Consider the following 15,706-nt stretch of genomic DNA (forward strand, 5'->3'; position numbering starts at 1 on the left):
ACTTTACCAAATGATAAAGGGAGAGGGCATATTTATTCAAACATTGCTGATAACATTTACTGATAAATATCAGGGCCTTGAAACTCGCTAGGATATACCGTATTTTTATAGTCTCGAAGTAGTTACAGTCCTTAAATTCCACTATTTTTGTTTCTTAAAGAAAACATCTATTTGTAGAAAAGGAGGATCTCATTAGTTATTGTGACATTAAATAAGTCTGACAGCAAAGAAAAAGTACTCTAGAAGTTTGCACCATTGTACATTATTGATGTTCATTTACCAGAGCTTGACAGATTAATCTGATACAACTAAGAATTAGTATTTAATAAAAATATTATGAGGAATAACTGATACAAGGCAAAGAATGAAGAGGTTCAAGTTAATGCCTTCAGAACAGATTATAATAGTGCTGCTTTAAGGTAAACTTAAGAGATGATGAGGACTGTTGTGGTTATTTGGTAGGAGTTAGAAAATGGTTGAATATAAATGCCTTCTGAAAACATAAGCTTGAAACACGCACAAGAAAAAGCAGTTGTATGACCTTAAAAATGGATTTGTAAATTTGACGTTTTCTCCTTTCTTTAGAAATATCAAAAACTGTCTTTACAGGAATATTCACCAGTGTTGTAGACCAAAGTAACCTGATGTGTTTAGCTGTGAAGATGCAAGATGTAAGCTACCGGAGTAGAATCTCTGCTTCCTTGATGCTGAGACTGAGTGAGAGGAAAGGTGGTAATGTAGGTGGGGAGTATACATGTAAGGTGCTATTTGTAATCCTGTAGTGATATAAGGTGCCTTTATGAAGTCACTTACTGAAGACTTTGACTAATATGTTGTGCATATCACCTATTTCACTTTTATCAGATTTATTTATTCCTAATAAATTTTCTCAAAGGCACAAATAATTGTAGTAATACTGTTTTTATATGTGAATTTATTTCATGCAGGTGATCCTGTACAGGTGGATACATCTTATTTTAAAGAACGTACTGCACTTGAGACTGCTAAAAGGGCACAGCCTAATGGCTACTCTCCTACAAGTCTGTTACTGTGGTAAGGGCTTAGTCTGAATTATATTTTGTTTTAGTCTTATGGCCATATAAAAAATAAGTTGAGGAAACAAAAGCATATGATAGAAAGTGATAAAGATCTTGAAATATTTTAGAGAAGAATTTTACTCACAAAAGAAGCTTCAAATTTCTTTAACACTCAAAGACCTGGTAAAAGGAAAGATAAAATTCATTTTGGCTTAACTCTAATTATTTGTCTCTTTCAAGAGGGCAGAGCTTATATTTATATTTTAAAAATTAATTAATTAAAAATACTGGGGGTATTGAACCTCAACCAAAACTGAAAGAAGCAATACCTATACCAAAGAGGTCATTTTTACTTTTGCATAACTTTCTCCTTTGCTTCTAACACATCCCCCCTCAAACACAAAAAATGTGCCCTTGAAGATTAAAAACTATAGCAGTTACTGTCTGTTAAAATAGGAATGGGTGTTCATGTTTTAGTTTTTTAGTTTTCATTGTTACTGTTGTGGTTTACTTTCCATTATGAAGTTTTGTGTGGTAATGATAGAATTTGAATCAAGCTGATAATGACTAAAAACGTTTTCTACTGTGACCAAATGAGTGCTATTTTTTAAGTTTTGTCTTCATATTTTATATCCTTACAGTGCAGTCCAGGTTGGAACAAGTCAGTTTTATGACTTCTGTTTCAACCAGTATCTTTATGATAATTGCTGCCTCTCTCTTTCCGTCTGAGTGAAGAAAAAGTTATTAAGCATAAAAAATAATAACAAAGTTAAAATAGTCTAAATAGTCTGTCATGTAACTTCTAATACTTGTTTACTGTGACAGTTGTTCGCCTTTTATCTTCTCCAATGTCTCTTTGAAGAAATAGAATGTTAAAAATGTTTTATGATTGGAAGCATGTAAAAGGGAGTGGTGAGCAATAACCCCTCTGCATACCATGATAAAAATTACTCTTCTGCCTGGTCTTTGACAATTTACATGGGAATTCTTCATCATGAGCAAGAGCAATGAATAAAATACTTAATTATGTAACACTTCTTCTAGTTTAATTAATCACTGTTACTGATTAATAGCAGTTGTGCAGTACTAAGTATTTTCTGAAGCTCAGTTATCTTGCAGATAAACGCTGAAAGAATAAAAAAAAATGCCCAAAGTAACTTACTTGTAGTTTTCATTATGAAGTATAATGAATTTGTTTTTATTCACTGCTATTAACTTTTATTGATCTTATAAGCAGTTTATGGGAGTCCAGTCATGTTCTGCAAACTAAGAAGACATTAAGAATGGTAAATGCCGGGGGTGTTGCAGAAGTGCCTCATGTGATACCTTCTATTCTCAGCATAGGCTAAAATTAGAACTAGAGTGACATTGCACTGGAGTCTGAGTGAGAGTTCCAAATGGTTTTGATAGTACAAGCAAAATTTGTACCTTACCTAGGCTCTTGCACAGAAAGCAATGAGTCATGGAAAATCTTTGAAAGCCAAATATTTGAGGTAAGTTGTTCCAAACTCTCTTAGGTGCTTGGAGGTGATTTTGGGGGGAATTACGTGGTAGTAATTTGAGTAATTTGCGTTTATTTTACAGCCACCTTTGGGAATTCACTTCTTAATTATCAGTGGCAATGTGATTGTTATGTTCTTATTGTTTGTCAAGAAAATATCGAGAAGATTTGGCAGTAACCCTGGTATTATATAATTAAATATCCTTGAAGGTAGAATCATATACTTAGGACCTTCCGTACTTCATGGTTCTAAAGCAGTGTTTTAGAATTGAATTATATGCTGTCCACTTTTTGCTGAGTGTAAGCTTTCACTAAGAATAAGTACTGATTGTGTGGTCTGAGATTGGCTTTAGCAGTGCATGTATGAACGAATTTGTAGAGATTGGAACCTTAATGTATCTTTTCTGTACAACATACTCGAAAGATTTGTAGTTTTCTATCTGAAAATGTCTGAACAACAGGTATGATTGATCAGGTAAATCACTTTTTCTCGATAGAAGACTAATTCTGAAAATAAGACATTTTAAATTGCAGCTGCTAATTGGAGCAAAAAGGCTCATATGGTGTTTTAGTCACTAGTGTTGCATGCTGGGATGAGGAATGGAAAGGTATTTACTAGGAGTACCACTGAAAAAGAAGTTAGTCTTTCAAAGTACAGCAATTAATTGTAATCATATTGATGCAGGGAAATATGAAAAAATCTTCTAGTTACAGAGAAGAAAGGATTGAATCCCTAAAAAGGGATTGAATTCCCAATTGAGTGCCAGACAGCATTGTGCCACACTGTGGGATGCCTTTTGTATCACCTGTCAAATCCTGCCATTCTTCCTTAACAAGTAAAGAATGGTTAAGAATTCTTAGTATAGAAGTATTGGACCAGATTCTCTCTCTCCCTCTCTCTCTCTTTTTTTTTTTTTTTACTTTCCTTTGGGAGGGGTGTGGGGGATCAAGCTTTATAAGATGGCTTCATGCTGTCTTTAGAACAGGAATCAATCTTGACAATTTAAAATTAGTGTTTGCTTGGCTGTACCTTTTAAATTGATTACAATCAGACTTCACAAACAACCGTGTTAGCGAAAGACATGATAAACATAAAATGGCAGTAGAACGTTTTTTTGGAGGGTGTACTTATTGGGATAACAAAGTGTCTTTGCTGATCTTCAGAAAATTATGTATTAATTATCTCCCTAAGGAAAAGATGATTTTAAAACATTAGCCTGATTTGATTTGGATCTTGACACTCGGGAGGTCTACAAGATGGCAAAAGAGATGTGAAGAGTATGAGAAGTCTTTTTTAAAAAGGTAATGCATTACTGACTGTACACTATACTATGAGAGATACTATTAAGAAAAATAATACGAATAAATGCACATGCTAACATGTTTTTAGCAATATATCAATTTCTCTGAAGTGCAAAATTCCTTTCATTGCAAGTATTTATACTACCCAGGATGCAACTCTAATGATTAATTACCTGGAGTCGCACAGAACACTAATTTCTTCCTGGAAGGGGAATTAATTCTTGTACCCACATTTAGTAATGATGGTTGTTCTCAGTCTACAATTGTAATGAACTGAAAGAAACAGTTGTTCTCAAGAAGAATGCAGAAGAGATTGTAAAAAGATCCTTCATACAGGTGCCTTTGGGAAAAAGAAGTTCAAAATTGTACATTCAAGTTAGTATTTAATTTGCTTCCCAAAATGAATGTTGAAATTCCTTATACTTTCTAATTATTTTTCTTTTGTCACTATTTATTTTAGTTGTGTCAACATCTTTGATAACAGTGCTATGGTTTAATGGTCTCCCATGGTAAATTCTCTAGATCATTGCATAATGATTTTGTTGAAAGCCAATTTTTGAAGCTAATTTCCATTTTTAGTTGTTTACATTGTATTTTATTTCAGAAAATTTAACTGGGTACAATTATTTTGTACATAGAAAGCAATTGGTAATATTCTGTTAGCCCTACATTAACTATATTCAATGATATAATCAAGGAGATATGTCTGTATTTTAGTTTTCATGTCACTGCCCCCATGCGGTAGGTGATACAAGCACTAAGGCGCTGAAATTCACAGTTGGAGTCCTGTGATTGAACCTGAACATGTAAGAATCATGACTGAAACTGCTGTTTGCATTGGATCATTCACTGCTGTGAAGACACTTTGGGAAGTGAGAATACAGAAGATAAATGAAGAATTACGGAAAGAAAAGGAATTCAGAGAGAGGTCTGCAGGAAGGTAGGTAAACTGTAGATGATATGTGAAAACCTAGACTCTAAGTTACACTGCAGAAGACTGGAAGTAGTCTTTCCAAACTCATCCACAGTCTAATTCTTTAGTCTTGACTGCATAGAACTCCCACTGGTTAGAATCTGGCAATACGTTCAGGTCAATCGATCAGATGTGTTCTGTGATAAAAATATTAGCATATGCACTAAATCTAATTAACACTAGTTTTTTTATTCTCAATGGAAGCATTAACCTTTGTTTGGTCTTCTCTTCTGAGTAGCCAGCAATTTCACAAAATGTGAAGAAATTTAGCATTTTTGGAACCATTCCTCATTTGTGAGATGTTTGAAATGGAATAACAAATTCAGAAGTCACAAATGGAAAATAAAAGCAGAAAAAGAAGTGGGCTAATTATTAAAATTCTTGTTGTGTTGAATTAAAAAAAAAAAAAATTCTTTGTTGAAAACAAAGCTAAAAGAATCTCTAGCTGATTGGCCTTGTTTGAGTGAACTTCTATTTGGTGGAACTGAGAGCTTTCTGTCCCACCACGAGATTGTTTCAAAATTTATGACTTTGGGACTGTCGCTTTACATGAGTTTACCTTCTATTTCCTGGCTGCAGTGTGATGAAACTGAATAAAGTTTTATTTTCCTTTTGACTGTAAAACTAATCCATGCAGAACTGCAGATGAATAGAGTAACTATAACTCAGTCAAACATTACTTCATGTTCTTATCTTCCCTCAATTGATAATATAATTAACATTCAGAAACAATATTTTTACTCATTCAAAGTACCTGCCTCTTTGTTTTTCCAGTAATACAACGGTTGGTAATTATTGCCTTTATTTACAGCTGCACCACTAATAAATTTTCTTCCCTTTGTAGGTTACTGCTTGTCTGGGAGGAGAGAACCACTTTAGCAAAACTCAAAGAGAAAGTAGTTAATGAAGATGGAAGAGCAGTTTTAAGGATAGAGGAAGAAGAATGGAAGGTATTGTGTATAGGTATTAATATTGCTGAATGAAGACTGAATGACTTGATGCATTTGAAGACTGCTATTTACATCTTTACGCTCGCGGTTTGACTCTTTCTAATCATGACTACTTCTAATCATGAAATGCTCATGTTTTGCTTTGCCAACCATGAATTGAGGTGCACTGTTGTGAGAATGTAAAAGCAAGCTGATTTTTTTTAGTTTCAAGTATTAAGCATTCCTCTGCAAAAATAAAGCCCAAAAGGCTTTCTTGCATTAGAAGTGATTTTACATTGCAAAATGTGAGTTTAATTAGGTACATCTTCGTTTTGTTAATGCACCCAAAGCACTGAAATATCTCACGATGAAAAACCTCTGTGCTTAGGTGCACAGATAGATTTTTTTATGGTTACTTACTTTCTGAGTGACAACGGGTGAGTTAGATTCTCAGATTCTTATTTCTAATGTGTGTAGGGAGTTGGCTAACTGTAGAATCAACAACAGAATGGGATCTAGCAGTGAGGACAAGTTACAGAGCTGGTAGTTTTATCAGTGCAGAAATGCAGGTGCCAGTTCGATGAAGAGAATTAGACTATGTTGAGGTCAGTAAGAGTTACAGCCCTGCCAGCAATACTCTGGTGTTCAATATAGGAAAGCTCTGGTTTTTGTTTGGAATTCGTAACTGGCAAAGACTGGAGTGTTTCTGTCCTTCAGCTCTTAACAGAACAGGAAATGTTATTTAGATAATCATTTAAAGGCAACAATCCATTTAGAGCAGCTTCATCCTCAGTTATAAAGCCTGAAACCTTTCAAACAAATGGCAGTAGTTCAGATGTCTAAGTCCTGAAAGAGAACAGTCTGCAGATGAAACTGGTGGTTAGAATGACCCACACTGATAGAGTTCCTCTTTGGATGTTATTGTGGAGTTTGAGAAGAAGGAAATATTTATTATTATTATTATTTTTAAATCGCAATACAAAATATTAATGAGAAAACAAAAATCTTACCACCACTTTCTGACTAAACCCATATTCTTGTTTATTAAGCTGAATTTTTTTTGGATTTATATTTCTTGTCTTAGACATTACCTTCCTGCTTATTGAAATTAGTCCATCTCCAAGAATGGCAGCTTCATAGAACTAGCTTGCAGAAAATTCCTCAGTTTGTTGGAAGATTTCACAATCTCGTTGTTCTCGATCTATCCCGGAATTCAATAGAAAGCATACCTAAAGAAATTGGTGAGCTGTACTTCATTTTGTTTTATATTGCTTTTCTAAGAAAATTAACGTTATACAAGCATGCAATTTCTTGGCATTTTAACTTCCTAAGTTTACAGCTGTGTAGTTAGAAAACATTACTTATATTTGGCAGTTAGGTAGAGATCTTAAGGCCACCAATTCCCTATAAACTTTTTTTTTTTAAAGAAGTTCAAGTTCTGAGTTCATGGCGCGAGTTGTTCTTTGCATAAGTTTTTGGATTTTTTGAAGTATTCATCTAGAATTCTGTACTAGAGTCCTGAAATCCTTTCATTTAAATTTTTATTTATTTATGTACTATGAGAACACAGAACTCTTCTATAGCATTACTAGGATAACAGAAAAACATTAATGCTCTATTTCAAATACAATAAATATTCATGTTCATTCTTTCTCATTTGTGCTCTCTGCAGGCCAGCTGACTGGCCTCCAAGAGCTGCTTCTCAGTTACAATAGAATAAAGTCTGTTCCTAAGGAAATAAGTAATTGCATCAGTCTGGAAAGATTGGAACTGGCTGTCAACAGGAATATCAGTGATCTTCCTCTGCAGGTTTTGACTATTCTGATTTATTTATTTACTTATTTATTTTGTGATGTATATTTTGAATTTACTCTCTGTTCTTATATTTGCTTTAGTATTCTGATGTTATAACTGTTCCATATAAATGCACACATAAACAGTATTCATACCACTAATCCAACTGAATACACATGACAATCCAACTACCTGAGTAGTTGCAAGAGATAATCTTTGTCTAGATAAATGAGCATACAGGACAGCAATACACTTGATGTTAGTTTAGGCTGAAGATCTTCACTGATTGATTTACCCCACTGTGGATCTGATACCTTAGCACAGATGAGTTCACTTTTAAGGCTAAGAATGCAAGTTCGTGCCATTTGCCACCGTATAATTGAAAGCATCTTTACCTGGACTTCTAGCTATGAAAAGGTTTTGTGTGATTTAGACAATTGCCAATGTGCAAAAAGTTGAATTAATTTTGTTCTGAGAAGATGCTGAAAGCAATTAAATGAGAATAAAGCAATTGCTTATATACTGTTGAGATTTAATTTGGTCTAAAGTATATGTGAAAGAGACCTCCATCTCCAACTATTAGGCCTCCTAGGTACAGAAATGTCAAGTACGTAACCGTATTTGCTTCTTCTAGTGTATAAAAAACCACAGTAATGGAGCATTGCAAAATTAAGTCCAAGCGACAATACCCAACAAATCTTCAAATAAAAACATACATGATTAGTCAAAATGCAGAATTTACTAAATCTACATGGATACAAGTGTAAGATTTAATATAGAGCAACAGCTCTTAAAGTAACAGCTCATAGTAAGCAATAGTAAGTACACAGTTCTTTCCTGTTGAGTTCATCATGTTGCAAACACCTGAGATATTTAGTGTAAATTTAGCTTGGTTCTATGTACATGCAAGTACTTCATTTGGGCCAGATTTGCCATCAAACATCTTTTCATTGCCTGAAAATTAGAAAAAGCATTTGAGTACATGATTCACCAAAGCACTGAGGTGTTGCAGCACTCATTGAGGCTGTTTAATTTTTAATGCCTTGCAGTACTAATGGACTTCACAACACTGAAAGTGTCTAAGTTCCCTCCAAAATACCGTCCATGCTATATGAACCACAAGAAACTAAATATTTGCATAATGAAATAGAGCAACTTGCATGGAGAAGCACCAGCTGAGCATAAAATACTAAAGACAGTGGTCGTAGAACATAATCACAAACATTTATGTTGGAAAAGACCTTTAAGATCATTTAGTCCAACCCTTAACGTAGCCACTGCCAATTCAACCACTAAAACGTGTCCCTAAGTACCACATCTACACATCTTTTAAATAGCTCCAGGTGATGTCTTTAAAAATCCTTTCCTTTATATTTGGGATGTATCTGCATTGTAGTCATGACATTCAGCTTCTCAGCATTTAGGGCGCTCACCCTAAATGAGACAAAGGTGATAGTAACCACCTGAACAGCTTCAAACCTACATCCCCAGCCTCCAGGTGAGTGCTGTAATTGTACACTGAAATTCAGTTAATGTATCTCAGAAACCATTCTGTGTTTACAAACTCCCAAATGTGTTTTAATGTTAAATTGTTAATTTTAATGTTAAATTTTCTTTTTTTCAGTAAACATGACATGAGTGCTGTAATGGAACATCAATACGAAGTTGTATTAAATCTCTTTCCTTTCAGCTAAGTGATTTAAAGAAGCTTTCACACATAGATTTGTGTATGAATCAGTTCACCGCCATCCCTTCAGCTCTTCTGAACATGCCAAATTTAGAATGGTTAGATATGGGAGGAAATCGACTCCAGAAGCTTCCTGATGCTATTGACAGGTAAACACAGCTCAAAGCTCACATCATAGTCTGAATAATACTGCATTGAAATTCTAATGGTTAAATCCTGTTTCAAAAGCTATTTCAATATTAACCTGATGGCAAAGTTAAGATTTATTAGCTTTTGTGTGTATTTGGTAAGTTAGAATAATTAATTTCGTAAATAAATAAATAGTACATGTACTGTTACCAAGTTCAATGTTTCTTGCTAATGACATGTTCAAGAAGCAGTTTAGATAGTTATCTTGGATACGGGATTTTCGTAGAGATTTTTATTATTCTTTATGTGAGTCCTTTATGTGGCTGTTAAAAATAATCAGTTTAGAAAATAAATCTTATCATTTATTCAAATTTTCTAAATCTTGACTGAGGAAATACCTACTTTTACAGAATGGAGAATCTCCATACTTTGTGGCTCCAAAGGAATGAAATTAACTCTTTGCCAGAAACCATTGTTAATATGAAAAATCTTAGTACTCTTGTTCTTAGCAACAACAAACTTAAGGATATTCCTTCTTGTATGACACACATGACGAATCTGAGGTAAGAAAAAGCAACAGAAATATAATTACCAGCAGATAAGTTTTAAAGCCTCCCTTAAGTTGTGTATCATAGAGTGATGCTAAGGAAGTGGAAAAGGTGTGTTCATGGTTATACAGCATAATTAGAGATTCACAACATTTGAGAATCTGGTCAAGAAAGCTTTGAGAAGCACAATGCATTTGAAGAGTGTAAGCTATGATAGTTACACTCCCAAAGTTTAAGGAGACTAATACATTTCTGCACATCAGGGGCACGTAAGCTTGTATAAGCTTTAATTTGTAAAGAGAGGTCTGTAGGCTTTATCTGTATAGTCTCAGTTGTTTGTGGGTAATGGTAGCTATTGTGGGGTGTAATGGTTTGAGGGAGGACTCAGAGGTGACATTCTCTTAAGTAGGGAAATGTCTGTTTTATGGGGTTTATTTGGCCTCCTTCTTCCTACAGCTGTAAGAATATCATGGGCACACTGTAGTATTACCCTAAGGCAAGCATCATAAACGGTCAAGCCATGGTATACATGGAACAAACCATGGGAGTGGACTAAGAATAGACAGACATTGGGTGGACTTACCTTGCAGTGAGAACACAACATTTGCACACTTGTTCTAATCTGCTTATCTAATCTGGATTATGCTGACAACAAAGTGAAACCCATAAAATAAAATAATGAGAACTGCAACGTTTTCTCCCACAACTATCAGCTAGTTATTATAAGAATTCTTCTTCATTTAGTTATTTGATTCTGCTAGTGCGTTGGTGGTTTCAACTTAAGGCTCATAGCATCTGGAAAAATATCCATAAATTGTTTCTCTTGTTCCAAATATTGGCAGATAAATCTTAATTCAGTTTCAAAAGTTCTCTCTGGTCAAGATGTAATGCAAGCATAACCTTCTCCACTGACCTGACAGATTTGTCAACTTCAGAGACAACCCACTGGAGTTAGAGATAACACTCCCTCCATGTGAGAATACAGAAGAAGAGGAGCAACAGGAAATGTTCGGCATTGAATTCATGCACATGTATATCCAGGAGTCACTGAAGAAAACAGGTATGGTTTTTTATTAATTCCAGTCCCCCTGGAGTGATGTAACAAAGGGAGGCTAAGCTGGGTAAAAAAAAACTAGAGTACGTACACAAATGACACATGAAAAGCCTGGATTAGTATTTTCCAAAGTCTGCAAGCTGAATTTAAGGAGGAAGGGAAGAATTCTGTCTCTCCCTGACAAAAACCCAGTCTCCTAAGCAAAGCAGCCCCTACACTTTCATCTCACTTCTAAATTGCTATGTCAAAAAACCCTGCTGCTAGTAATGTCAAAGGAAACAGATTAAATTTCTCTGCCTGCTTAATGGCTTCAGTAAAGGATCAAAATATGCACTTCTAAACAGATGTGCAGGTGGCAGCTTTAAAGAATTCCATCCACTGAAGATATAAAAACATTTTCTTTGATCTTCCATTCTGCATGTCTTGAAGGCTTAAAAATGCTCTTCAGAACCCTAAGCTAACTTTTTTCTTATCCACGTTTTATGAATGAATATTTAAATTAACAAGAATACATCAAGTGGTTTAAAAATAAGTTTTATTCTTTAATGAATGCTCCTAGAGCTGATGAAATAAGTACCTAAGAATACTTAAATAACCTAGGAGGAAATACAAAAGTATCCTAACCATCTAATTGGAAACAAATTATGTTAATTTCTCTTATTTTAACCCACTGTCTTTCAGGAAATGTGGAAAGCCGCACTTCTGATGCTTCTCCTATCATAACTGCTAATGATGAAGGAACCTAACTGTAAGTAGAAACTATCAAAAGATGCTTCTTCCTAACAATACGGCTTGCAACTAGTTTCAAGTATTCTTAGGGATTTCACTTTTCTAGTAATGAGAACTGCTTTGCATATTTTTAATTTCCAGTCAAACTGGGAAATATAAAACCTTTTCTTGGGGTAAGAAAGAGTAAAACTGGTTTTCTGTAAGCACCAAATCTGCTTTTTATACAATCCAGACAGATTTTGTAGTTTTTCTGCCAGTTCCAAATCTGCATCTTGTCACGTCGTTGTCTCTGGGACAGCTGTCAACAGGACATTCTCCAAGGACACAGAGGAATCTGTATAGTGCTGTAGTGCAGCCTTGTATCCTCGATGTTGTAAATATCTGATCCGTCCGTGATCAATCACAAGTTTACAGAGGGAACCTATCTCCTTCCGCTCTTCAACAGTAAGGAGCCTAGTTTCACAGAGAGGGAAAAAAAAAACAACACAACAGAATGTGTTAGGAGAATAATTTTGTTAATTAACATTAGCAGTTGAACTTAGAAAGACTACTAAAATCAGTATATTTTCACTTCAAATCAGGCAAGCATATGTAAATATTTACGTTCATGAAAATTCTATTTATAAAGTAGAATGTTTCTATAGAATAAGTAATTATATTGCTTCTGTAAAATGAGTTATTTCAGAGACCCAAACCAATTTCATGTTCCAATATCCATAATTCTGATTTTTGTAAGAGTTTTTATGCTAGAAAAAAAAAAGAAATCACATACCCTTGTAGAGCATCAGAACCAGTCCCTGTTTTACTGTATATTTGGTCATGCTCTTCTGTGTTGGTAGTGTGATCTTCACTTTCTTCATTTGTAGAGGCTTTGGTTATGGTTCCTCTCATGCCACAAGTGGCCCAGCTACTCATCCTTTGAAAATAATGAAATTCTACTGGTCCAAGTCCTACTGATCTAAAGAACTCTCTGCCTACATAATGTGTCCAGTCACATTTGTGATGGCAACACAGCGCAATAACAATTCCAGCTACAGGCTTAAAGTCTTCTTTGTTCCTTTCATTGTCATCATCATTTGAACTGTTAGAAGCTCCTTCTGCCTTATTCTTTGTACGTTTTGGTGCAGGCTCTTCATCTTCTTCATTACAGCAAGTTGCATAACTTTCTACCAAACATCTCAAAGCAAGATCTGGGAAAAAAAAAAGAAAAAAAAAAAAGAGAAAGATACAGAAAATAAGAGCAATGAATGTACACCTTGCCTTCACTTACATAGGCTATATGGCTGCTGGGAACATGCTTCCCTCAAAGAACGAAAGTGCATCACAAGCCAAAAAGCAACAACTTTGAGGATAGCTAAAAATAAGCAGCATACTGTGAAAGGATGAAAACTTCATATGCTAAATGAATATTATGAGTCCTGCACAGCTATTAAGTTCTTATTCTCTTCAGTCTTTCTTCTACCCCAATCAGGCTGAAATATTTTGATTACCAGACTGGCATACTTATCCTTCTTTAGAAAGCATGCAAATATTGCTCTAAAAGTTTCACATCCAGGACACACTCTCTTTAATAAATATGCTTCTTAATGTCCAAATGTTTATGCTTCTTAATAATACATACACTTCTTAAATGTTTAACTGTGTCATCTTTGCAACAATACCTTCATAAGCTTTATACATGAGAGGTCTTTCTCAACTTAGTTAAGCATGTAACATTAGGAAAAGTGTAATGGTTTAAAATTATCAGGACAGAAATAAAAGTTCTTATTGTTTGCTTGGGATATGCATTCAGACAGAGCCAATATACATTTAGAAAGAAAAATACGTTAGGGTAGAGATGATGGTGCAAAAAAGAACATACTCTCAACCACTGACAAATACATGACCCATGCCCCACACTATCCTTTGGTCTACTCCGTAACAAACTAGAAAGGTTTTGCTTCTGTCTAAAGTAAAACTTGTCTACTATTATCCATTTTTCTGTTCTATTATAGTTAACAGATATTTAGAATAGAATTTCTGTATTCACCAACAAGTAGTTACAGGGAGAGGAAAGTGTAACTATTTGGAAGATCATTCCCTTCGGGATGTAGGGCTTAATATCCTGTTGTCCTGTGGTTAACACATATCATGCATACCTGTGGCAGCACCACACAAATGTTTCCCAATTCCTACCACTGGTAGTTTTTTCTTCTCTAAAATAGGCACCTTATCTGAAAAATAAACAAAATGAAATGCACAATGACCTGTATTACGTTAGTTGGGCAAATACTTGTTCTGGATAATTTTATTTCAGCACATTTAACAAATAAATGTTTACCAGTACTAAAAATGCAGTGGTTTGTACATAGAGTTATAAGCTATTGAAAAGATACTATTTTAAAATGAAAAGCAGCAGATTCTGTGTCTGAGAAGCATATGGTTAGGTTATTCTTTAACATCTCAGCCCTGGCAAAAAGCAAAGAATCTATTTTAATGCTGTTAGGAAGCAACAGTATTTTCTTCCCAAGCAGCAATAAGCAAGCAGCAGTAAAATGAATACCGGAGAACTCTGGAATTATCTGTGGCTGAGAAATTAGCTCCAGATAAAAGGTTATTTAAATACTTTGCCTTTTATTAAAATGCAGGATTGGAAATGCAGGATTTTGCATTTAAGCTAAGATAAATTTATCCATTTAACTTCTCCAGTCTTCCCATACTAACTATGAAGTGCGAGCATGACATCAGTGCAGCTCCTGAAGAGAGCTGTTCCTACATACTCCATAGTAGTGATTTGAGTATCATGCAGTGATACACACAACTACACAACTTATTTCTTTCTGCACACGTAAAACTAAGGTGTATAAACATGCAACTTCTAAAAAACAACAGTGTATTTCTTATTTTGGTGTTTTCCACCTATAATTCTAAAAAGCAGAAAATTTCAGATTCTCGCTTAATAATTAAAATTGTTACTTTTAATATATATGCACTGTTGATGTGTCCAAGCAACCACTGAGAACCTGATACACATAAACACGCTACATACTAATTGACTTGATATCCAGTATTCACTTCTAAAATAAAGCCTCTATTTCAGAGGTATAAAGGTCAAGAAATAACTTACTTAAACATAAATGCTGAATATCAACTTGAAGCCTTTCAAATATAGAATCTCTCTTTTTATGTTTTCCATCCACCTGTGTAAATAAAACAGGATAATTAAATAGGGCTGTCTGCTAATAATTACAGCTTTGCTGCAGCTCTTAGTGACCAGCTTTAGTAACTTTTGAAGTTAATTTCCAACATTAAGACAGCAAGAATTTTTTCTAATAAGTGTACTATTGGCAAAGTATGGAACGCACACAATCACACTTGTAGAACTTGTAATGTTTTAAAGACTTCATGTTATTTTGGAAGATGCAAAGCAAATGTTAACAGCTTTGATGACAACTGTTTAAAAATTATACTCTGCTAATGTGACAATATCCTCTTTTACCTTGAATCTGGTAGTTGCCCTTTCTACAAGCAAAAATTGAATATTTTCAGTATCTTGTAAGGCAATATCAACCCAGTGAGACAGCTTTCCTCGCCCAGCTCCAAACTCAACGAAACATCTTCCTGGACCAAGCAAATGTAATTTTTCCATGTTACCTAAAATAGAAGCCTACAAATATCAAAAGATTATTTATGAGCCATGCAAATATATGATGATGCCTGATTAAAAAAAAATCATTATTCCACCAAACTGCAGAAAACTTTTTCAAGTCCTCCTTCCTGGACAGATTAGGAAAGAGATCCTGTGTGCACACAGGAAAAGAATTATAATTTCTGGCTAATGAGCATTACCCTGCCACAGAACTCCACATAGTAACTCCAATTTATCTTAAGTCAATATAAAAATGTATAAATGAAAGCTCAGAAGAACCGCACGTTCTACTTCAGTAGCCTAGTTAGCCATTACTAACACCTAGCAAAACAGCTGTTCTTTTATATATATGTGCTAATATTTGAAAAGGTTTATATATATATATATGCTAGTAT

General features: G+C 34.5%; 2 protein-coding genes across 7 annotated transcripts in view; one reads left to right on the top strand and one right to left on the bottom strand.

Moving 5' to 3' along the window:
- LRRC39 (leucine rich repeat containing 39) overlaps positions 1 to 15,706 on the top strand; it is a 21,091-nt gene continuing 5,385 nt past the window's right edge. Inside the window, exons 1-11 of one of the 5 annotated variants that reach the window (XM_042873104.1) lie at positions 1 to 2,530; positions 3,731 to 3,840; positions 4,586 to 4,780; positions 5,658 to 5,763; positions 6,827 to 6,983; positions 7,415 to 7,551; positions 9,227 to 9,372; positions 9,763 to 9,915; positions 10,821 to 10,960; positions 11,636 to 11,702; positions 12,550 to 13,278. In XM_042873104.1, the coding sequence (XP_042729038.1) occupies positions 4,656 to 4,780; positions 5,658 to 5,763; positions 6,827 to 6,983; positions 7,415 to 7,551; positions 9,227 to 9,372; positions 9,763 to 9,915; positions 10,821 to 10,960; positions 11,636 to 11,700 (1,029 nt within the window). In that variant the 5' untranslated portion in view covers positions 1 to 2,530; positions 3,731 to 3,840; positions 4,586 to 4,655 and the 3' untranslated portion in view covers positions 11,701 to 11,702; positions 12,550 to 13,278. Of the gene's footprint in view, positions 2,531 to 3,730; positions 3,841 to 4,585; positions 4,781 to 5,657; positions 5,764 to 6,826; positions 6,984 to 7,414; positions 7,552 to 9,226; positions 9,373 to 9,762; positions 9,916 to 10,820; positions 10,961 to 11,635; positions 13,279 to 15,706 lie in introns of those variants that run through there. The other 4 variants (XM_042873108.1, XM_042873106.1, XM_042873105.1 and 1 more) reach the window with 4 other exon arrangements.
- TRMT13 (tRNA methyltransferase 13 homolog) overlaps positions 10,061 to 15,706 on the bottom strand; it is a 7,947-nt gene continuing 2,301 nt past the window's right edge. For both annotated transcript variants that reach the window (XM_042873102.1, XM_042873103.1), the window contains 5 exons: positions 15,162 to 15,329; positions 14,790 to 14,862; positions 13,822 to 13,896; positions 12,456 to 12,873; positions 10,061 to 12,136 (listed from right to left, as the gene is read on the bottom strand). In XM_042873102.1, coding sequence (XP_042729036.1) covers positions 11,959 to 12,136; positions 12,456 to 12,873; positions 13,822 to 13,896; positions 14,790 to 14,862; positions 15,162 to 15,329 — 912 coding nt within the window. In that variant the 3' untranslated portion in view covers positions 10,061 to 11,958. The remainder of the gene's footprint in view (positions 12,137 to 12,455; positions 12,874 to 13,821; positions 13,897 to 14,789; positions 14,863 to 15,161; positions 15,330 to 15,706) is intronic.

Source organism: Lagopus leucura, unplaced genomic scaffold (genome assembly GCF_019238085.1).
Source record: "Lagopus leucura isolate 7727_CA_CO unplaced genomic scaffold, USGS_WTPT01 Super-Scaffold_100009, whole genome shotgun sequence".
NCBI classification, from domain to species: Eukaryota; Metazoa; Chordata; class Aves; order Galliformes; family Phasianidae; genus Lagopus; species Lagopus leucura.